The sequence below is a fragment of the Erythrolamprus reginae genome, chromosome 2 (genome assembly GCF_031021105.1).
Source record: "Erythrolamprus reginae isolate rEryReg1 chromosome 2, rEryReg1.hap1, whole genome shotgun sequence".
NCBI classification, from domain to species: Eukaryota; Metazoa; Chordata; class Lepidosauria; order Squamata; family Dipsadidae; genus Erythrolamprus; species Erythrolamprus reginae.
The window spans coordinates 25,333,212-25,348,928 of record NC_091951.1 but is presented as its reverse complement, the minus strand read 5'-3'; the positions used below and the strand labels follow the sequence as shown (position 1 = coordinate 25,348,928).

Here is a 15,717-nt window from a genome sequence, read left to right as displayed (position 1 = left end):
CACGCAGGTCACTTTCTCCATCACTCTCACTCTCTGCATCAGCTGGCAACCCCCCCTGGCCCAAGGTATCCAGAGGGGCCTGGCTCACCCTCCTCAGAATCTGACATGGAGCACTCACAACAGCGGTGGGAGGCAGTTTGGGGGGTGGCAAGTTGGGCAGGGCAGAACGGAGCAGGGTGGGGAAGGCCACAATGATACGTGTACGCCCTCTGGTGGTAGGAGGAATAAACTCTTGAGGGCTGCCTGAGGAAAAGCTGATAGCCAAACTTCTAGCATAGCTCAGTGGCAGAAGCAGCCGGGGTAGGCACTTCCTTTCCCCTCTCTCTCACGCATATCCCCCTCTCTCTCTTGGCAGTGAGCAGAGGGCCAGAGTGCATGTAAGACAAAGCACCAGAAGGAATCTTTTGGCTGAACAGAAGAAATCTTCCCCCTTTTGCTCCAAGAATCCTATGAACAATCATTTTTGGCCAAGTTTTGAAGAGAGAAAGATTTCTTGCATTCAGTATGTTTGGGAAAGACAAGGAAGCGCAGCTCAGCCCAGTTCGAGGTTTCTGTCACGCTGTGTATTGCCAGCCCCAGAGACATTTAGTAATTAAATAGTTAACACTGTGTATGTTTGTTAGCGCCACCCATTATGATGTAAAATCCTGCCTGTCATACATGCATCATTTCCCTTCTTCTCCAAAGACTCCATCTTCTTTCTTTTGTCTTCAAAGATGTAGCACGCATCTCAGATGCCTCAAACAGGCATTAGTTATACTTTGTTACTTTTTAAATAAAAGTAGCTTCGTTTGAAAGCTGTTTCTCTACTTTAATCCATCAACTCTCAGATTTGATTTATTGTAGTCCACGCGGGCTATAATTTTATCTAATAAATCTGTCAGTTTCGCTGTCAGCTCAGATTTCTTTTGCATCCTGCGAGAGTCCCTTCCCCCTCCCGCTTCACTCAAGAAACTGAGGCGGAGGAGAATCCGTGTCCTTCAGCGGATTTAAATGTGCCGCCCTTGACTTCATCCCCCATCTGAAGGAAGGTAGGTGGAGGATGAAGAGGCCTGAGCCAGTGAGCAAGCAGGAGGTTTTTCAAACTGACATAGGCATTCAAACTTACTGCCCTCGCTTGCATCCCATCTGAAGAGAGGGAGGTGGAGGATGAAAATAGACTCACAATCCTGGGCCTAGAAAGCCTAGAACTACGGCGCCTAAAACACGATTTAAGTATTGCCCACAAGATCATATGCTGCAACGTCCTATCGGTCAACGACTACTTAAGCGTCAACCTCAACAACACAAGGGCACGCAACAGATTCAAACTTAATATTAACCACTCCAAACTTGACTGTAAAAAAATATGACTTTAGCAATCGAGTTGTCGAAGCGTGGAATTCATTACCGGACTCAGTAGTGTCAACCCCTAACCCCCAACATTTCTCCCTTAGACTATCCACGATTGACCTCTCCACGTTCCTAAGAGGCCAGTAAGGGGCGTACATAAGTGCACTGGTGTGCCTTTCGTCCCCTGTCCAATTGTCTTTCCTTTATCTCATATTTCACATATATTTTCTTCCTTTCATATATCTTCTCCTCTAAGTTCACTTTTACCCTTATATATATTACTTCATGTCTATCTACTTCCTATGTATTTGTGTATTGGACAAATGAATAGATAGATAGATGATAGATAGATAGATAGATAGATAGATAGATAGATAGATAGATAGATAGATAGACAGATTAGATAGATAGACAGACAGACAGACAGACAGACTAGATAGATAGATAGATAGACAGACAGACAGACAGACAGATAGACTAGATATATAGACAGACAGACAGACAGACTAGATAGATAGACAGACAGACAGACTAGATAGATGATAGATAGATTAGATAGATAGATAAATGATAGATAGATGATAGATAGATAGATGATAGATAGATAGATAGATAGATAGATGATAGATAGATAGATAGATAGATAGATAGATAGATAGATGATAGATAGATGATAGATAGATAGATGATAGATAGATAAATGATAGATGATAGATAGATGATAGATAGATAGATAAATGATATATGATAGATAGATAGATAGATAATAGATAGATAGATGATAGATAGATAGATAGATGATAGATAGATAGATAAAGATGATAGATAGATAGATAGATAGATAGATAGATAGATAGATAGATAGATAGATAGATAATAGATAGATAGATGATAGATAGATCCAAACCGGTAAGGGAGCAGGAGGCATTTCAAATTGACGTAGACAGAGCCCAGATGAGCGCAGAGTTTGAGAAGCAGACATCCCTGTCGCCGTCCCTTTCAGCTCTGCCTCTTGCCGCCGCCTCCCTCATTTGCTGGACTGGATGAAGGGATGAAGGGATTGATGCTTTCAAACTCCAAAATATCTTCGTCTAGTCAAGGTCAGTCTCCAGCTGTCAACATAAACGTGCTTCCATAAAGTGTTGTATTTTCTTTTCATCAGAAGGTGCCATTGTCAATTCCCAATATAACGAGGCAACTTTTTTTTTAAAAAAAAGTCTCCATATTTTAAATCCACTAACCCTAACCCTAACCTATAAAATGTTTCCTTCAAATTCTTATTTATTTCAGTCAATTTAACTTCCACCAGGTCAGTTGTAAGAAAATCCTCAAAATTGGACTTTTAATCCTGCTCCTTTAAGTCTATGATCTTTCCAGTTGCTAGATATCCACTCATTCCATTTTGAACAGAGGTCAGCAAGGCTGCTTGAGAGAAATGTTCCCACACAAGGAACAGCTGTGGAAGAGTGATTTAACAAAATGCTGGGTAAAAGTTTGTTTCTTGGGAACACCTGCTTGTTTTGGTAAGTATCTTCCCAGTTTGCTGGATCCTATTTTTTGAACTTTGGGTTTTATTATTGGACTGTGCTTCTGTTGTTGGAAATCTGGACTTGTGGGTATCATTAGTTCCCTCTTTGCCTCATGGTCAACTAAGACCTATTTTTTACAGTTTAGGAATCCAGACTGGGCACTGGGGCAGAGCTTCAGTGGCAACATTGGTGCTTCATTTGACAAAGTAATAAGTGAGCAAACAGACACTATTTAAACCTTGCTTTGCCAGTGTGACTGATGCAGTTCCAATCTTCAAAAAAAGAGGGGGGGGGAATGGATCCACAAAATTACAGATCAATTAGCCTGACATCAATGCCTGAGAAGATCCTGAAAAAGATAACCAAGCAATACAAACATCTAGAACCAAGCAAACTTATAACTAGAAGCCAACATGGGTTCGTTGAAAGAAGGTCATGCCAAACAAATCTTATTTCCTTCTTTGAAAAAGTGTCTAGGTTAGTAGACCAGCAAAATGCTGTGGACACAGTATACAGTACTGGCATTTCAGAAAGGCATTTGATAAAGTGGAGAACAATCTACTCCTTGGTAAATGAAGAAAATGTGGTATTGATAAGATCACCATCCAATGGATTTGTAACTGGCTGACAAACCACACTCAACCATTAATCAATGGAACTACATCTATATGGAGGGAAGTAAGCAGTGAAGTACCCAAAGGGTCTATCTTAGTCTCAGTATTTTTCAGTATCTTCATAAACAATTTCAATGAATGACTAGAAGGGGAACTCATTTGTTTGTTTGTTTGTTTGCTTCTACATATATGCTGCCCAACTGCCAGAGAACAATAGGGAGAAAACACTAAGTTGGAAGGAATAGCCAACACCCCAAGAGTCAAACTCAAGATATAGAAGAATCTTGATAGATTTGAACACTGGGCCCTATCTAACAAAATGAAATTCAGTGGAGAAAAAAAAAAGAGGTTGTACACTTAGCCACCCAAATGGCAAGGTACAGAATAGGTTGAACCTGTCTCAATAGCAGTAACTGTGAGATGGATCTCGAAGTCCTACCATAGTGAACAATCAACTAAAAAAAGCCAACAGTGTGATGCAGTGGCCACAAGTGCTAATGCAATCCTAGGCTACCTTAACAGAGGGCTAGAATGAAGATCATGTGAAGTTTTACTTTAATGCTTTATTTAAAATCACACTTGGATTACTGCAACTAGTTTTGATTGCCATATTTTTAACAAAGTGTAGAGACATTATAAAGTGTGCAGAGAAGAGCAACAGGGGGCTGGAGGCTAAAACATATAAAGAAGGGTTGCAGGAATTGAGTATGTCTAGTCTAGTGAAAGGAAGGACTAGGGGTGACATGATAGCAATGTTCCAATTGTTAAGGAGTAAAAAAAAAAGGGGGGGGGAGTCAATTTATTTTGCAAAGAACCAGAAGGCAAGACAAGAAGCAATGGATGGAAACTAATCCAGCAGAGAAGCAGCCTACCACTAATGAAAAGTTCCCTGACACTGAGATCAATTGACAAGTTGTCTGAAATGGTATTGGATCTCCTGCTTGAGCAGCTGTCAAAATAGAAGACCCACAAGGTCCCTTCCAGCTCTGTCACAAACCCCCAGTGACGGAGCACCCACAACCTCTGCAGGGAAGCCATTCCCAAAGAATCAGCCTTAACCTGAAAGAGCCTTTTTCAATCTTTCCACCAGCAGAAAATTGCAGCCACCAGTTTCACAGCGTGCAGAACCAGTGGGCTTAAATTTGGGCAGGGGAGGAACCTGCAGCAGCAAGTGCAGCTGACACGCTTCAGCCCAGTTGCTTCTCTGCTTCCAGGCCGTGGAGGAAAAACAAAGAGCCCGACTTGCTCCGGGACTCTCCTCCCACCTGCCCTCAACTCACCTTCCCGCTGCTGCTTCGATCCTCGGAAGAGCACAAAAGCCGCTCTGCACCTCACCTTCCTCTCATGAGTCTTCCGGAAGAGGAAGTTTTTATGCATTTCTTCTGTCCTACCCTTTCTAGCAATTCAGTACTCGATGGTTTTAACTCCTCTATTAGGCACATTTCAGGCACAGATGTCTATCTGATTGCCATCTCCCGATGGGGCAGGAAAACACTCTTGTCCCGGGATTTGCAATATGTTTTCGCTGTATAAATACTATCAAATCGTTTTTCACTTCTAGCAACTTGCCTTTGCATGTGAGTCTACTGAAATAATGAAATGTAATTCTACTTAGCTTACGAAGATTAGATATGCTGAGTCATTAAAATTCATGAAGATTTGAAGAATGACACAATCATCTTTATTAAGGGTGACTCAGAGGAAATCAAAACCTCACTACATCCCAAACTTCAAGACTGATTTCCCATGGCTCCCAAGGATTTATTACCATCAGGCCAAACACTCTAAGGCAGTGATTTTCAACCTTTTTTGAGCCGCGGCACATTTTTTACATTTACAAAATCCTGGGGCACACCACCAACCAAAATGACACTCTAATACACTCTCCTCTCTTTTTCCATCCCTGTCTCCCCCCCCCCTTGTGTGTGTGTGTGTGTGTGTATGTACACACTCTTGAACCATTTCCCAAAACAGATGAGGGCTGGGTTTTTTCTCTCTCTTATTCTTTGGGTGCTTTTTATCATATGCTTTAAATCAAGAGTCACTTCTCTCTCTCTTGTTTTCTTTATCTCTCTTTCTCTCTATCTTGCTTTCTTTCTCACTCTCTGTCTCTCTCTCTCTCAGCAAAAAGTTGTGAGACCGGAACCTGAGCTTCCTTCTTCGCGGCACACCTGACCATGTTTCGCGGCACACTAGTGTGCCACGGCACACTGGTTGAAAAACACTGCTCTAAGGGAGCCAACTTCACTCCTTTGGGCTGCATCCAAGAGCAACCAGCATGCCATGTTCACTCCTGAAGGAGGACATTTTATATCTGCTAAATACTAAATTCCATATTCGTCTGTAAATTGTCTCAATTTGGTCAGAGAGAGAGGAAAAATTATGCAGCAAGGTGTAGATAATGGGGTGTAGGAAAGAGGGAAGGATAGCCTATATAGAAGAAATGTTTCCAAAACAATTTGTAAAAAAAATAAGTGCATGAAAATATTTAAAATATGTTAAATGAAAAAATAATGATGAAGTTGACAGAAGTGATAAAAACTAATAAGACCTCAGGACCAGATGGATTACCAGCAGTGGTTTACAAACACTTACAAGCAGGGTTGCTGCTATCACTGCTATTGGTGCACTTTGGCTCTCTGGTGTGCCTGCGTATGCCAGCGAGATTTCGCTGTTGCTCATACTCAGGAAGCAAAATCTTGCGAGGGAACATCTGTGCGGGTGAGATTTCAGCTTTTTTTTTTTTGCTTCCGTGCATGAGCAGAAGCAAAAAATTGGCGACATGTAGCCTGCGCTCACGTCCCCTCATATTTTTCTTCCTGCGCATATGCAGTAGAAAAATCTCCTTGGGACGTACACTTGCGCACAGCACAGACCCAAGGCTGCACACACAACTCAGGGTTTATCTTAGATATGTTGGAATATTAAGAAATACATAATATTAATACGATTAAGATAATACAGTGATACCTCGTCTTACAAACACCTCGTCATACAAACTTTTCGAGATACAAACCCTGGTTTTAAGATTTTTTTGCCTCTTCTTACAAACTATTTTCACCTTACAAACCCACCGCTGCCACTGGGATGCCCGCCTCCGGACTTCCATTGCCAGCGAAGCACCCACTTTTGTGCTGCTGGGATTCCTCTGAGGCTCTCCATGGGAAACCCCACCTCTGGACTTCCATGTTTTTGTGATGCTGCAGGGGGATCCCAGCAGGGGAATCCCAGCAGCACAAAAATGGGCACTTCGCTGGCAATGGAAGTCCAGAGGTGGGGTTTCCCAGCAAGGGGAGCCTCAGTGAAATCGCAGCATCACAAAAACACAGAGGTCCGGAGGTGGGGTTTTGAGGACTTCGGTGTTTTTTGCAATGCTGTGATTTCACTGATGCTCCCTTCACTGGGAAACCCCACCTCTGGACTTCCATTGCCAGTGAAGCGCTCGTTTGGCAAAACGGGCGCTTCGGCTGGCAAAACAGTAAATATTGGGCTGGTATGCATTAATTGCTTTTCCATTGATTCCTATGGGAAACATTGTTTCGTCTTAAAAACTTTTCACCTTAAGAACCTCATCCCGGAACCAATTAAGTTTGTAAGACAAGGTATCACTGTATATTATAGACAAACACTAAAAGTAATATTTTTATATAATTAAAATATATAAATTGATATTTTAAAAAGTCACAAGATAAGGATGTCCATTATCCCCATTATTATTTAGAATAGAATAACAGAGTTGGAAGGGACCTTGGTGATCTTTTAGTCCAGAGATAGGCAAAGTTGGCTCTTCTATGACATGTGGACTTCAACTCCCAGAATTCCTGAGCTAGCATGGATTGGTTCAAGAATTCTGGGAGTTGAAGTCCACAGGTCATAGAAAAGCCAACTTTGTCTTCCCCTGTCCAACCCTCTGCTTAGGCAAGAACCCCTGGACCACTTCAGACAAATGTTTATACAACATCTTAAAAACTTCCAGTGTTGGAGCATTCACAACTTCTGGAGGCAAGCTGATCCACAGATTAATTGTTCTAACTGTTAGGAAATTTCTCCATAGTTCTAAGTTCTAAGAAGTGAAGAAGGACTGAAGACGTATGTGTAAAGTGACCAGATTTTTACATTGTTAAAGAGGGGCACCATTGACCGGTGTGTGTGTTTGTGCAAACAAATAAAATGAAATTTAATGCAACAACCAAAGAGGTACATACAAACTGGGTGAAACCACACACAATAGCAGTGACTGTGAGAAAGATCTTGGAGTCTTGGTGGATAACCAACTAAATATGAGCCAGCAATGTGCAGCGGTGGTCAAAACCCCCCCACATAATCTTAAGTTGCATCAACAGAGGGATACACTCCAAGACCAGGGTGGTACTAATACCACTCCATAATGCCGAAGTCAGACCACACCTAGAGTATTGCATTCAATTTGAGTCACTAATGATTCCTAATGAGGGGGGAGGGGAGGCGGAGGAAGATAGATTGGTCATAGAGATGCAAAAGGCAGGAGAGGTTACAAGTTAACAATTGTAGTGTGTTAGAAATCCACTGCATGTGTGGAGAACTCTTCCCTTTAAGATGCGCGGCCGTGTGGCCACGCACCCACCAGAAAACTCCCGCGCATTTTCCAAAGGTGTGTGGTTGGGATGCGAAGGGTGGGAGGAAGAAAACGTGATGGCTCTGACAACACGAGCCTGGCAAGGCCCCTCAGCCACCTGATTGGCAGCCGGCTGAACCAATCACGGCTACTATGCTGAAAGCAGGCATTAGGAGAAGGGGCGGGAGGATAGAAGTGACTTTCAGAAGGAGGGTATAGGGGATGAAAACACAATCTTTCTCCAAAGGGAGCTGCTTCATGTGACCGTGGCTTTCTCTCCTGCTCAGAAATAGAAGTCCCTGCCAGCAAGCCAGCAACATATTTTAGAAGTAAGTAACCCATTTAAATTTGATTCATTTCTAGTAAGAGAAGAGGTAATTTTGTAATAAAATGTTACTTCAAATGGGAAAATACTTAACCCTGTGTAATTAAACCAATTACACCAATTGTTTAACCACTTCCTTTTAACAGGTGGTGTTCTTGATGATTGGAGAATGGTCAGTGTTGTGCCTATTCACAAGGAGAGCAGTAGAGAAGAAGGTAGTAACTACAGGCCAGTTAGCCTGACATCAGTTATTATTTTTATTATTATTATTTATTGGATTTGTATGCCGCCCCTCTCCGCAGACTCGGGGCGGCTAACAACAGCAGCAAAACAGTACAACAAAATCCAATACTAAAAAACAGTTAAAAACCCATTATATAAAAACCAATCATACATACAAACAATACCATACATAAAGTTGTGAAGGCCTAGGAGGAAAGTGTATCTTAGTTCCCCCATGCCTGGCGGCAGAGGTGGGTTTTAAGCAGCTTACGAAAAGCAAGGAGGGTGGGGGCAATTCTAATCTCTGGGGGGAGTTAGTTACAGAGGGTCGGGGCCGCCACAGAGAAGGCTCTTCCTCTGGGTCCTGCCAAGCGACATAGTTTGGTTGACGGGACCTGGAGAAGACCCACTCTGTGGAACCTAACTGGTCACTGGGATTCGTGCAGCAGAAGGCGGTCCCTGAGATATTCTGGCCTGGTGCCATGAAGGGCTTTATAGGTCATAATCTACACTTTGAATTGTGACCGGAAACTGATCGGCAACCAATGCAGACTGCTATAGTTATAGTTAATGATGGAGACTCTACTCAAAAAGAGGATAAATCAGCACCTAAAAACGAATAATTTATTGGACCCAAACCAGCATGTCTTCGGAGAGGGACTAATCTCATTGATTTCTTTGACTATGCCACAAAGGTGTTGGATGAAGGTGGTGCCCTGGATATTACCTATCTGGACCTTCAGCAAAGCCTTTGATACGGTTCCACATAAAGAGGTGATAGATGTTAGTGAAGATTGGAGTGAATCCCTGAATAGTTCAGTGGATTTGCAGCTGGCTGAAGCATAGATATCAGAGGGTTGTTGTTAATGGCGAGCAGTGTTCCCTCTAAGCTGCGCAGCGTGCTATAGCGCAGAGGTTTTTAACCCTCAGCCCGGGAATTTCAAATTCCAGCGCAGAGGACCAACCTCTGCGCTGGAATTTGAAATTAAAGGAACTGTCGCTGCTCTGCAAACAACAGTTTGCAGCCACAGTTCCTTCAAGTAAAGGCGGGAAAGAAAGGGGCCAATTGCAGGCCCGCTTTCTTCCCTGCCCCTTAAATCCCGGATGTTCTCCTCCCCATTACCCGGCAGCCAAATGGTTGTTTAGCTGCCGGCCGGGTAAGGTAAGAAAACCGTCTGGGAGCCCTGGGTCTGGTGGCGTCACCGGAAAATAAATGAGGAAACATTGGAGTGGAGTCCTCATAACTGAGCAAGAGTTGGGAAATGAGCTCTACATTACCTTTTTATTATTAAATTCATTTATTATTAAACTTCATCACTGCTAATCTCAGTTTGAGGAAACTCTGAGTTTATTGCCTTGCCCTCATGTTCATAGCAACACTGACAATACCCATTTTAACGCATCAAATGCTTCTGATAATTATGAATTATATACTGATATAAAACGTTTTACAAATAATAGTTATGCAAGTCTTATAATATTCCAAATTATATCAATAGTTTTCTAAATTTATTTGAACATTAACTGAATTTTAAAATTATGCATATTTCATATAGAGAGCCAATCTTATAAAGAGCATCAAAACTTGATTCAATCCAACATATACCAATTTAATCTAAATTTATTAATTTATAAAACACCTCTTGATATAATTATGTTGATTAATTATACATACTTATCTACAGTAATTTATTTATTTATTATATTTCTATGTCGTACAATATTGTGAATACAACAATATATGTGAGAAATCTAATTATTTTTAAAACTAATCTAATTATTTAAAAAACATATACAAATTAATAAAAATCTTAAACCCCTTATGCAGTCATCCACATTTATCCAATTCAATTTAATACTGGCCAGGGACAATTTCGTGGCTCACGGTTCCCATGCCCTCTGCCAGAAGAAGATCTTTAGAGCTATATGAAAGACCAGGTGAGAGGGAGTGGTACCTATCTACGGGGGGAGTTCATTCCAGAGGGCCGGGGCCGCCACAGCGATGGCTCTTCCCCTAGGCCCTGCTAGATGACATTGTTTGGCTGACGGGACCTGAAGAAAGACAACTTTGTGGACCTAACCGGCCGCTGGGATGCATGAGGCAGAAGACTCATGCATCCCAGGTAAGTAGTCTGGTCCTAAGTCATGTAGGGCTTTATAGATCTTAACCAGCACTTTGAATTGTGCCCGGACACCAATTGGCAACCAATGCAGCTCATGGAGTGTTGTTGAAATGTGGGCAAATCTTGGGAGCCCCACAATAGCTCGCGTGGCTGCATTTTGCACTATTTGCAGTCTCTGAACACTCTTCAAACACTCTTCACTCTTGTAGAGAGCATTGCAATAATCGAACCTCGAGGTGCTAAGGCCGTGAGTGACTGTGAGAAGTGACTCCCTTTCCAAATAGGGCTGCAACTAATATTGTTGACACAATTGTAATAGCACAATTATTCTAATTCTAGGAAGGAAAAGAGAACTCTTATCAATCATCCATTCTTTTGAACTCTCCAAAATTTCTTTCCTTCCTTTTAGGTATGTTGTTTGCATAAATCTATTCTTAGTTTTTCCTAATCTCTTCTCCCTATTACCCCTTATTTTTAAATTGCTTCTACAGGAAACAATTATCCCCTATTTCTTTTTTCATGTCACTGTAAATCCCAGTGCAATCATCAATCTGTTTATTATTTTCAATTTTCTTTTCATTTTTCTTGTCACTATAAATACCAACGTTATCAGCCTGTTCTTTCTTTTCTGTTTCTTTTTCATCCTTGGTTTTCTTTTTCTTCAATCTCCTTTTCCCTCATTATGTATTCTGTATAATCTTTATATGCCAATTTCATTTCTACTTTCTTTCCACCAGTAGTTTCCAAGAAAGAATTTTTAATCTCTTCATAATTTTTTAAAATATCTCTGCTATATCACGAGATGGGAATTAAAACTGAAAATATTGCCACAATCAGGACATTCAAAGGGTTTCTCTCATGTGTGAGTCCTCCGATGTTGCACCAGGTTGCAATTATCACTAAAACGTTTCCCACAGTCAGGACATTCAAAGGGTTTCTCTCCTGTGTGAGTAGTCTGATGTTTCCAAAGGCCGGAATTATGACTAAAACATTTCCCACAATCAACACATTTGAATGGTTTCTCTCCTGTGTGTGTCCTCTGGTGTTGCACCAGGCTGGAACTCTGACTAAAGCTTTTCCCACAATCAGGACATTCAAAGGGTTTCCCTCCTGTGTGAGTCCTCTGGTGTCTAACCAGGTCGGAACGCTGACAAAATCTTTTCCCGCAGTCAGGACATTCAAAGGGTTTCTCTCCTGTATGAGTCCTCTGGTGTTGCACCAGGTGGGAACTCTGACTAAAACTTTTTCCACAGTAAGGACATTCAAAGGGTTTCTCTCCTGTGTGAGTCCTCTGGTGTTGCACCAGGGTGGAATTACGACTAAAACCTTTCCTACAGTCAGGACATTCAAAAGGTTTCTCTCCTGTGTGAGTCCTCTGGTGTTTCTCCAGGCTGGAATTATCACTAAAACCTTTTCTACAGTAAGGACATTCTAAGGGGTAAACTCCTGTGTGAGTCCTCTGGTGTTGCACCAGGGTGGAATTCTGACTAAAACCTTTCCCACAATCAGGACATTCAAAAGGTTTCACTCCTGTGTGAATCCTCTGGTGTTTCTCCAGGCTGGAATTATGACTAAAACCTTTTCCACAGTCAGGACATTCCAAAGGGTACTCTCCTGTGTGAGTTCTCTGATGTTGCACGAGGTGGGAATTATCACTAAAACTTTTGCCACAGTCAGGACATTCAAAGGGTTTCTCCCCTGTGTGAGTCCTCTGGTGTTGCACCAGCCTGGATTTCTGACTAAAACATTTCCCACAGTCAGGACATTCATAGGGCTTCACTCCTGTGTGAGTCCTCTGGTGTTGCACCAGGCTGGAATTCTGACTAAAACTTTTCCCACAGTCAGGACATTCAAAGGGTTTTTCTTGTGTGTGGGTCCTCTGGTGTTTCACTAGGCTGGAAATATCACTAAAACTTTTCCCGCAGTCAGGACATTCAAAGGGTTTCTCTCCTGTGTGAAACCTCTTGTGGGTCACTAGTATGGAATTACAACGAAATCTTTTCCCACACTCAGGACATTCAAATGGTTTCTCTCCTGTGTGAGTCCTCTGGTGTTGCACCAGGGTGGAATTTTGACTAAAACTTTTATTACAGTCAGGGCATTCATAGGGTTTCTCTCCTGTGTGAGTCCTCTGGTGTTGCACCAGGTTGGAACTCTGACTAAAACATTTCTCACAGTCAGGACATTCAAAGGGTTTCTCTCCTGTGTGAGTCCTCTGGTGTCTCACAAGGGTGGAATTATCAATAAAACCTTTGCCACAGACAGGACAATCAAAGGGTTTCTCTCCTGTGTGAGTCCTCTGGTGTTTCGCCAGGTTGGAACTTTGACTAAAACTTTTCCCACAGTCAGGGCATTCAAAAGGTTTCTCTCCTGTATGAGTCCTCTGGTGTTTCACTAGGCTCGAATTACAAGTAAAACTTTTCCTACAGTCAGGACATTCAAAGGGTTTCTCCCCTGTATGAGTCCTCTGGTGTTGCACCAGCCTGGAATTCTGACTAAAACATTTCCCACAGTCAGGACATTCAAAGGGTTTCTCTCGTGTGTGGGTCCTCTGGTGTTTCACTAGGCTGGAAATATCACTAAAACCTTTCCCGCAGTCAGGACATTCAAAGGGTTTCTCTCCTGTGTGAAACCTCTTGTGGGTCACTAGTATGGAATTACAACGAAATCTTTTCCCACACTCAGGACATTCAAACGGTTTCTCTCCTGTGTGAATCCTCTGGTGTTGCACCAGGGTGGAATTTTGACTAAAACTTTTATTACAGTCAGGGCATTCATAGGGTTTCTCTCCTGTGTGAGTCCTCTGGTGTTGCACCAGGTTGGAACTCTGACTAAAACATTTCTCACAGTCAGGACATTCAAAGGGTTTCTCTCCTGTGTGAGTCCTCTGGTGTCTCACAAGGGTGGAATTATCAATAAAACCTTTGCCACAGACAGGACAATCAAAGGGTTTCTCTCCTGTGTGAGTCCTCTGGTGTTTCGCCAGGTTGGAAATATCACTAAAACTTTTCCCACAGTCAGGACATTCAAAGGGTTTCTCTCTTGTGTGAGTCCTCTGGTGTTTCATCAGGTTGGAATTATTACTAAAACCTTTCCCACCGTTATGGCATTCAAAGGGTTTCTGTCCTATGTGAGTCCTCTGGTGTTGCACCAGGTTGGAATTATCACTAAAACTTTTCCCACAGTCAGGACATTCAAAGGGTTTCTCTCCTGTGTGAATCCTCTGGTGTTGCATCAGGTTGAAATTCTGACTGAAACTTTTGCAACAGTCTGCTGGAGGTGGAGGAGAAATGCATGTTTTTTTGAAGGAAATGGAAAATATTTTGGGTTTTTTTCTTGATTTTCTTCCCTTTTCAATGTTGCTTCTTATTTACAATTTACAACTGTCCCGAGTGCTCTTATTGCCATCTTTTGTCTGTAAGAATCAAAGTAGAAGTTTAATTGTTTATAAAATAGTTAGAGATGGTGTAAAAAAAGGAAATATACATATATTACAATGAAAATGCAAACATGCGCCAATACTAATCTTGCATTATTTACGATTCATAGAAGACTACCAAGATTCATGTTCAAATATCCATTCAAATTCAGTTGTTTAATTGGATCAATCAAGTATTCCTAGGAATGCAAAGGACTATCATCAAATATATCTTGAAGTGCTGGGAATTATATAATTGTAAATACCGTGTTTCCCTGAAAATAAGACCGGGGCCCGTCGCATGGTAGGATGCAATTTGGGGTGGTAGGGTGGGCATAGTGGGGAGGGGGTGAGGTGCGAGATGGGCATCTTTGTTGTGAGCCACCCCAATATTATTATTATTATTATTATTATTATTACTATTATTTTTATTTTTATTTATTTTTATTATCATCATCATCATCATCATCATCAATCTTGAGCCGGTGCTGAGATTTGAACCACTGACCTTCAGATCTACAAGTCAGCTTCAGTGGCCTGCAGTACAGCACTCTACCTGCTGCACCACCCCGGCTCATCATGTACCCCTGTCTCTTCACACCAATAACCTTTTAAAGAGGGAAACCTAAAATTAGTCTTACAAGGAAGACAAATGCCATTGGATTCTGAAATAAAGACAAAAAAGTACAGTGTAATATTCAATCTGAGAAAGACCTCTTGCTTAAGGGGTTTTATTTGATAGTACAGTAGTACCCCTAGATACGAGCATAATTTGTTCCATAAGGGAGCTTGTATCTCGAGGCAACTCGTATCTGGAACAAGTTGTTTTTCCCCTCAGAGATAACCAAAAGCAAGGATTCTTGCGCCACCTAGTGGACACTCGGCTCGTATCCCGAATTTGAGCTCTGGACTAGAACAGAAATGTCTCTCCCCTCGTGGCTCGTATCTTGAAATGCTCGCATGTAGAGCAGCTCGTATCTAGAGGTACTACTGTATTACATTTTGCACTCACCTTGTCTCACCTTTATTTTTCATAAGTACAGTAACTCATGCAGCAAGCAAACTTTACTCCTTGTTTCCTCATTGCTTATTTGTAGTCTATGACAGTCAGTGGAAATTTTTGTGTTCCACAACGCCAACCCAATGGAAACCTGACAAGCCCATCATCCAAAACCCACCACCATCAGGTGCTCAGGCATGAAAATGTGCTGCTCAAACACTATACAAACACACACACACCCAAAAAAGAGGAAAAATTATCTGCCAAAAAGATGTCGCTATCTGAGGCCACCCTATTGCAGGGGTGAGTTGTTATGCCTGGCTGGCCAGCAGGACACAGTCGCAGCTGTTGTTGCAGTGTCGCCCTGCCCAGGATCCACCCAGGAAGTGGCTGGATCCACCTAGGTAGAGGTGAAACAGCATGCAGGTAGAGAAGAAGCAGGAAGTGCTTTTCGTGCCCCCAGCTCATTCGCTATGGGAAATAGAGGGTGTGCGGAAATCTCAGAGTGCAGGCTCCATTTCAGTGGGTGATCATTGTCAGGTCGCGCACTTCAATGCGGA

General features: G+C 42.1%; 1 protein-coding gene across 2 annotated transcripts in view; it reads right to left on the bottom strand.

Annotated features, from left to right (window-relative positions):
* LOC139160000 (zinc finger protein 850-like) overlaps positions 1-14,752 on the bottom strand; it is a 29,176-nt gene extending 14,424 nt beyond the window's left edge. Inside the window, exons 1-2 of one of the 2 annotated variants that reach the window (XM_070737491.1) lie at positions 14,666-14,752; positions 11,724-14,154 (exon numbers count right to left, since the gene is read on the bottom strand). In XM_070737491.1, the coding sequence (XP_070593592.1) occupies positions 11,724-13,974 (2,251 nt within the window). In that variant the 5' untranslated portion in view covers positions 13,975-14,154; positions 14,666-14,752. Of the gene's footprint in view, positions 1-4,755; positions 4,788-11,723; positions 14,155-14,665 lie in introns of those variants that run through there. The other variant, XM_070737488.1, reaches the window with a different exon arrangement.
* Between the last annotated feature and the right edge of the window lie 965 nt (positions 14,753-15,717).